The 8,568-nt window shown below is 44.9% G+C and overlaps 1 protein-coding gene across 2 annotated transcripts in view; it reads right to left on the reverse strand.

The window, feature by feature from the left end:
* Positions 1-8,568, reverse strand: part of tnikb (TRAF2 and NCK interacting kinase b) — a 70,233-nt gene that overhangs the window by 46,036 nt on the left and 15,629 nt on the right. For both annotated transcript variants that reach the window (XM_080794248.1, XM_080794247.1), the window contains exons 3-5: positions 5,658-5,714; positions 4,290-4,415; positions 2,453-2,563 (exon numbers count right to left, since the gene is read on the reverse strand). In XM_080794248.1, the coding sequence (XP_080650374.1) occupies positions 2,453-2,563; positions 4,290-4,415; positions 5,658-5,714 (294 nt within the window). The remainder of the gene's footprint in view (positions 1-2,452; positions 2,564-4,289; positions 4,416-5,657; positions 5,715-8,568) is intronic.

Below are 8,568 nucleotides of genomic sequence, written 5' to 3' on the forward strand. Positions count from 1 at the left end.
GGCAGGCAGGCAGACAGGCAGACAGACAGACAGACAGACAGACAGACAGACAGACAGACAGACAGACAGACAGACAGACAGACAGACAGACAGACAGACAGACAGACAGACAGACAGACAGACAGAGAGCATTTAGGGACATTTAATTTGTCTGAAATGATTACAGCTGATGAGGTGACGTTAGAAAATTTCATCAGATGTGACTCATCATCATCATGATCATAATCAGCGCAGCTGACACGTTGTGAGGGCTGCTGGGCACAGACCTCGCACTGCACCGGATGTCCAGCAGCGTTACTTTTCAAGAAAAAACAACCTGTGTTCTAGAGCAGTGCTTCCCAAAACTTTTTCGTGTCAAGGACCCCCAAATGAACCTCTATTAGGCCACGGACCCCCCAGTTGAAAACATACGCCAGTGACCACGATAGGGGAGGATCTTTACGTCTCTAGCAGTGATTCCGAAACATATTAATTTCAAGGACCCCCAGTTTCACACGCATTATGCCACGCGGATCCCCGATTTAATGGCATTTCTATCTCTTGTTACCCCATTTTATATCGTAAAAGCACTGTTAATTTAACTCTGAGAGTGTACAGATGGATCCATTTGTACACTCTCTGAGTTACAGACCCATAAGGGTCCATTTGGTTCCAAACTCATTTAGCTAGGTACCCCCTGGAACTCCCCCTATTCTTTAAAAGAAATTAGGCAAAAAAAACACTATTTAAAATAATTCCATACATTTAGAAAAAATCTAAGAAATTCCATTAATTCGAAAACAAACGTGTAAGAAGTAGTGAAAATAGCTGATACAAGCTCACAATGCCCAAATGGTTCCGTTGTAAGCAGCGCGTATAGTGCTGTAGTCTAGTTTTGTTCAGAGAGGGCATAGCATAATTATTCCCTCCCTCCCACACTCACAGCACACACTCGCACGCACGTGCATATAATACCGTGTGTGTGCATGGTCACCGAATGAAATAACCTCTCATACCGTATATTCCTCTTATTAAATGTGCCATATCTATTGTCAAGTTAATAATGCGTGAACTACTGTCGAAACTCCCATGGCCAGTAGTCATTATCACCTCGGACGCTACATTACATTCTTGCTACATTCTAGTCCCCCAGGCCCCCTTCCTGCATTTCAGATATGAGGGCTACTGCGGCTTGCAGTAGAGGAGGAGAGGGCATACAATGTAATAAGTGTATATTCACAGAACACATCACTGTGGCTGCAACAGCGTGAGCTGGTTGCAGTAATAGGTAGTGGTATAGTTGATATTTAACACATAATAGATCTGGTTAGATGGATGTCTAGAGTGTTTCTATATATCACGGCAAGTAAACAGCTGCTAAAATCCACACTCAAATATCCGTAATCTAAACACACTATTATTCGACATGATTCAATCTGGTTGACATATCCAAACACGGAAAGGGCCAAGATTAAAACTGGTCTAACCACTGTAACCTCAAGTAGGGCTTAGTGGTGGCTCAGCTAGTTAGAATACATTCCACATTCACTGAACTATAATCACAATATTACAGCCTTTCAATCATTGCATGTCACAATCTCTACTAAGTTTCTGCACAGGAGCAAAAGAGTTATAGTTCAGTCAGACAACTCACGAATAGATTGAACAGATATTTATATAATATTAGCGTGCATATAACATTTTATCTTGGCGTTCGGGCTCTGCTACATTTTTCCCCCTGCTCTGCACGATTATTACAGCCATCACAAAAGAACGGAGAACAACTGAGAAGCTTCAGGCGGTGTGACTGGCTGCTTGGGCCATGTCCACATTCCTCCGTGTTGACAAAAATGTGCGCTTCTGCCACAGAGGAATGTGGCCGTGGAATTATCTCAGTTGTGTAGCGGTGCCAGTTGGGCACTGGCCTACTTGGAACGATGCAAGTTGGAAATCAATGCCCCCATCCGAGTTATTATTATGTCTGTGTCCCTTTTATGTCCAAATATGGAGTTCTTTGTCAGTCATGCCCAAATATGGAGTCTATGCAGATGTCAGAACGCCCATTGTGATGTCAGAACAGGCCAGCTCCATATATGGAGATCTAGGGGTGATCTGAGGTGTGATCACAATTGGATCATTTGGGCCCTGCAGTCCAGAGCCTGATCAGAGCCTTTTGTGCCGGTTCTGGACAACGGTGTATCCCACCGACTCGACACCGGGCACTGCACTCCCTGCGATGGTGTGGAACGCGTGTGTTCGAATTTGAAGTCGGTGGGGCGAACTTTACGCGTATTACAGACATACACGTACACACAAGAGACTTGGTGCATTTATAGATAGATATTGATAGATATATGATATGGATATGTTACGTTTGTGACGCCACCAGCGTCCACCATCCTGCCACAAGTCCATTTTAATATACGATCTATAATATATAGTGTCATCATGTACTGTACTGTACAGTACTCACCCTGAGGATTTCTCTGCAGATGTACGCTGTCCATTCCTCCTTCAGAGAGCTTCCTTTGGTGTTTTTAATGAGGTCCGTTACTGAGCCGGCTCCGCAGAACTCCATCACCAGCTGAACGCACGCACACGCACACGCACACGCACACGCACACACACACACACACGCACACGCACACGCACACACACACACACACACACACACACACACACACACGCACACACACACACACACACACACACACACACACACACACACACACACACACGTCTGTATTATTTCTTGGACTTACAGGATTACTTGTATATCACATTAATAAAAGTGAGGGAATTGCATTGACCTGCAGAGCTTAACAGTATTATTGACACAAACAAAACACTCTCCTGCTGCATTCATTCACAACACACTGGCAGTGACAAATTGTCCCTGACCGTTGGAAACCTTGTAAGTCTAAAACTGTTGTACTGTTATCAGGAAATTCCCAAAAGAAAGTGTTCCAATGGATGCAATGTTGTGATTTAGTCACAAGCTCTTGTTGATAATCTTCACGGGCCTCAGACTGTTCCATGAAAATATATATATTTTATATATATATTATATATAAATATATAACTATATAGACAGAGGGCCGATACAGTCTGTACAACCCAAGCCACCTAAAACGACTACAGTCATGGTTTGTAGTAAGTTGACAAAATGGATTTGAGTCATAATGACCATAGGTAAAAAAAACGTTAAATAATAATAAGTGTTTGGTTTATTTGCACATTCACAGTTAACTTTACGAGATGCAAATTTACAAATGAAAGCCTCTACTGTCTCCAAACGTATAGACATAACAGTAGAGGCTTTCATTTGCACATTCACAGTTATAACTTTACGAGATGCAAATTTAAGAAATGAAAGCCTCTACTATCTCTAAATGTATTTTGGACAAAATCATCATCATCAACACAACAGACGCCAAAGAATGACGGGTCATGCGCTCTAGCTTGCCCCCCGGGGCCGGCCCGGCCCGGCTTTGGCTGCCCTGATCCGTTCTGTAAATGGAAGAAAAACTCATTCTTGCCGCATTGTGCTTTTGAACATTAGCCCTGTTCATTGCTTCTCAAACTTCCTCATGTCAAGCAAGGACATTATTTCAAAATGTTTTAAGTGTATGTATGTATATATCTATTTTAATATTTGTAAAGTTGGTCACGTGGCCAAAAGATGTGGCCACTTATATGTGGACATTATGCTGTTGCCCCAACAGGGCCAGAAACAAGGCCTTTTAACCACGCTACTTACACACACTACAACTCGCTTACAATTCGCAAACCTGGCAACACTGCCCTGTGTTCTAATAGGCCCACCAGGCCACGCTTTTGGTGTTAGCATTATGTTATGCTTTAGCTATTGAAAAACAGCAGATCTACAAGCTCACCGAGTGGCGCGCTACAAGCTTGTAGGTCTGCTATTTTTGAAAAACGACTGACATAGAAACAGAATAGCTTTTTCAGAAAACTGTCAGGATGTAGAAGACATTTTTATAATCTGATCTCAGCTCAAAGTGGGTTAACTAAATTTAGCTGGAACCCCTTCAAGGACCTCCGGGGGTTCCACAGACCCCCTTTGAGAACCACTGACTTCAATGCTGACTCAGCCACAATGTATACGTAGCTGACCATGGCTTCTGTCGTCAGCGCCGCCAGTATGTGTCTCTCTCTCTCTCTCTCTCTCTCTCTCTCTCTCTCTCTCTCTCTCTCTCTCTCTCTCTCTCTCTCTCTCTCTCTCTCTCTCTCTCTCTCTCTCTCTCTCTCTCTCTCTCTCTCTCTCTCTCTCTCTCTCTCTCTCTCACCCATAGCTGGTCATCCATGCCAGGCGGGTTCTTCTTGACGAAGGCTCCGTAGTACGTAGCGATGTTTCTGTGATGACTGTACTTCTTCAACATGTTAATCTCGGCTTTAATCTCCTCCTCTTCATCCTGAGGAGAGACACATGCATGCACACAAATTAAGGCCACACGGTTTCATGCAGTGTGTGTGTGTGTGTGTGTGTGTGTGTGTGTGTGTGTGTGTGTGTGTGTCAGACTCTCCTTCAGTCTCTTGAGCAGGCCTGAGGAGGCCTCCTCCAACGGTGGTGGTCTTTATCTCAATGAGACCAAAACTGAAGACGTAAGTATATCTCTCTCTGCTGTCGGGAGGGAACCTCATAACTCCAAAATGTTCATTTTTTCAGGAAATAAAGAAAACCTTATATTTTTTTAAACAAAGCAATACTGCTTGTTGTTGGTGTTGTAACTTTATATATTGTCAATTACTTCCACGAGAGGGGGAGAGGTGGTGGAGTTAGTTGCTTTCGCAGACATTATGAGGGTCCAATGGAGTTAAGAGGTTTTGTCCAAAGCACTTTTTTACTACTTCAATATTTTCGAAAGCAACACACAGGGTGTTCAATAGCACTGATTTATGCCAAAATCAAAAATCTCAAAAATGGACTTATGAGGTTTCCTCTCGACAGCAACAATATGCAAATGCAAAAAAATAACCACATTATAAAAACACTCCTCTGAAACAGGTTGATTACTATAAGAATTTGGGTTCATATATATATCTTCTTCCTAAAAGGACTTTCAAACTATGAAGGGTATATGGCCTGGTCAGCCTGCAATGACATCCATAAGATCTGGTCATCCCAGTTTGGTAAGATGTTAAAAGTACAAATATTGAGGACGACCATTGAGCCGATTCTTATGGCTCCGAGACATGGACACTTTCAAAGAAACTAGAGAAACGGTTGGATACATGCACCCCGCCTTCTAATGAGAACGTAAAATCTGTCTTGGAAGAGCCACCCATCGACTAATCTAATATACGGCAACCTTCCCCGTGTTTCTTCACTGGTCCGATCCAAAAGAACACAGTTTGCCGCCCATACTGCTACAGAGCTGACAATGAGGTTATATCTTCCCTTCTTCTCTGGAGTCCTGCCTCAAAGCAGACCAGAGGTATAGAAAACTGTCGTTCCCTGATGTCATCGCTATAGGGACACAGGCATCAGTAAGCAGGAACTGGGGGATGGCAATGAAGGACTGGAACCTAGTCTGGCGTGGCATTGTGAAATCCATGATCTCGACTGCGGTCGAAAAATGATGATGATGATGTGCGTGCGTGCGTGCGTGCGTGCATGTGTGCGAGCATATGTGTGTGTGTGGGGTGTCACTCACTCCTGTGACATCCATGACCTTGATGGCAGCCAGCTGGCCTGTCTTGACATGGCGACCCTGAGAGAGAGAGAGAGAGAGAGAGAGAGAGAGAGAGAGAGAGAGAGAGAGAGAGAGAGAGAGAGAGAGAGAGAGAGAGAGAGAGAGAGAGAGAGACAGAGACAGAGACAGAGACAGACACCCAGACAGACAGACAGAGAGAGAGAGAGAGAGAGAGAGAGAGAGAGAGAGAGACAGAGACAGACACCCAGACAGACAGAAAGGCAGAATTGAGAGAGACAATGAAGTGAATAAGCAGAAAGAAAAGGGAGGAAGGGAGAAAGTTTGACAAAGATACAGTTACAAAATACTATTCGCAGCAACAGAATGTGATCACACATTTATTTATGTCCACATAATGAGAAGTGCAGCAGACATAAATCATGGATAAAGGAAACAACGCCTCCTCCAAATTGAGCGGCTTCCTATAATGGCTGAAACTGAGCAATACCTCGCTAACTGCTTGGCTCTCCTTTTGGAAAGGCCGGCCATTTGTAAGCCCCTCACAACCAACTTATGCACATGCCCTAGGCTGCCAAAGATAAAAACTAAAAGTTTACATCTGTAGCCTAGCTGTGAGATGGTCTGCGTTAGCTGCTGATACTTCAGCACTTTGGTTAGAAAGGCTTCTTCCAGGCTATAGTCAAAGGTACAGCCGACCTCGAGAATGAACACCTCTCTATGGTTTTCATTTACAACAATGACATCAGGGGTGTTAGCTGAAATGTTAGAGAGCACAGAATCATCATTACACAGGTTAAACATCCTCGGCTTCACAGCCACACACACACACACACACACACACACACACACACACGCGCGCGCACGCACGCACACGCAGTCACACACATCATTTCCTTGTAGTAACCTAGCAACAGACCGGGCGGCAGGTTGTTTTGTGACAGCAGAGGATGGGTGTGCGTGCGTGCGTGCACGCTGGGGGCTTGGATCGGTTAAGACATTTCACACTCTGGGTTTATATACCCAGACATGCACCGACGTGCATCTGCTGCACAGACCAGTGTACATGAGGAACGTGCACGACGTGCACGGACATGTGCGCGTCAGGGATACCGGCGTCAGCCCACGGTTGGGGTTCCACCAACCTCGAATTGGCAAAATAAGCTGGAAAAACAGCCAAAAAGACATATAATAGGCCAGTGGGTTCCCAAAGTGGGGTCCCCGGGGACCCCCAGGGGTCCTTGAGGGAGTTCCAGGGGGTCCCCAGTTTGTAACCAAATGGACCCTTATGGGTCTGTAACTCTCAGAGTTACAGTGTGTGTAAAATGAACATACAGAGAGTGAGGAACAGGCCTCCTTGCCTATTCCATCAGCCCCTCCGGGCGCAAGCCTCCTCAACCCCATTCTCAGACAGTCCTTATAGTCTTGTCTTAACAGAGATGCCACACTGAGTGTCCATATAAGGATCTGCGCTAAACATAAGGGGCGACACACAAATAAGCATCCCTTTGCTGACAGCGTGGAGGAGTCAAGTCAGCTGTTATACATTGACAGCTGCAGTTGACTTAAGACTCAGAGTGCTTCAATCTGACTGAATGTATAATGTAATGTATTTGGCATTCTAAAATAGCCATTACAACAATTAACACTGATTTTACAATATAAATCGGGAGTCCCAGAGACAGAAATGCCATTAAATGGGGGGGGCCGTATAGACTAATGCATGTCAAACTGGGGGTCCTTGAAATTAAACGGGTTGAGAATCACTGCTATAGAGCCGTACCAATCTCCTCTTATGGGGGTCCTTGACATGAAACAGTTTGGGGAATGCACTGTAATATGCCGGGTCAAAAACAGAAGAAGAAAGAAAACAGGTTTTCAATTCAAATATAGCAAAAATAGCTGATCTAAAATGCTCAAAACGCGTCGCAATGTGACACGTTTTGAGCTTTTATTTTGTTGCTAATTTTGCTACGATTTACAGTATAATCAGTGTGTGTGTGTGTGTGTGTGTGTGTGTGTGTGCTGCAGCCTCTGCCTATCAGCTCACGGCTTCACGTTGTGGCGTTTTCAGAGTATGGGTTTTTATGGGTGAGTCTTCCATTGGCTTAGAGGCAGCCATAGAGACGACAGGCAGCCAATCATGAAAGAGCTACTAGAGGTGGTAGCAATTACATGTATAGTCCAGGCGCTTTTCAAGCACCTGGCAAAAACAAATCAGTGCCACAATTACTTGATTAACCTATTCGATACATTTTCAGTTTATTTGTCCAGCCCTATAGTGTGTGCACTCACGCACGCACTCAAACACACACACACACACACACACACACACACACACACACACACACACACACACACACACACACACACACACACACACACACACACACACACACACACACAAGATGGTCTTGGGTTACCTTGTATTGCATCAGACACTCAGTTTCATTTGACAGAGCAAAAGCAGCAGCATAGTTGTGTCATTCTCTCTCTCTCTCTCTCTCTCCCTCTCTCTTAATCTCTCGATCTCTCTCTCTCTCTCTCTCTCTCACTCTCTCTCTCATTCTTGTGTTGTTTCCATCCCTCGCTTCACTGCTCCTCTCTGTCTGCTCCGTTTACCCTGTGTCCCTGCCCCCCCCCCCCCACACACACACACACACACACACACACACACACACACACCCCCACTCCGTCCATCTCTCATTGTGTCAGTTATAGATGCATGTTCAGACCTGTTCCGTGCAGCCAGTAGACAGCAGCATGTCACGAACAGCACATTACACACACGCAAGTCCAACAATCAATTTCTAGCGTACCTTTCAAGCTGGCAGCCACACCCTGATTCACACGCACGCACGCACGCACGCACGCACGCACGCACGCACGCACGCACGCATGCTTTCCCCTACAA

The sequence above is a fragment of the Protomyctophum bolini genome (assembly GCF_963924005.1).
Source record: "Protomyctophum bolini genome assembly, chromosome: 21".
Classification (NCBI taxonomy): Eukaryota; Metazoa; Chordata; class Actinopteri; order Myctophiformes; family Myctophidae; genus Protomyctophum; species Protomyctophum bolini.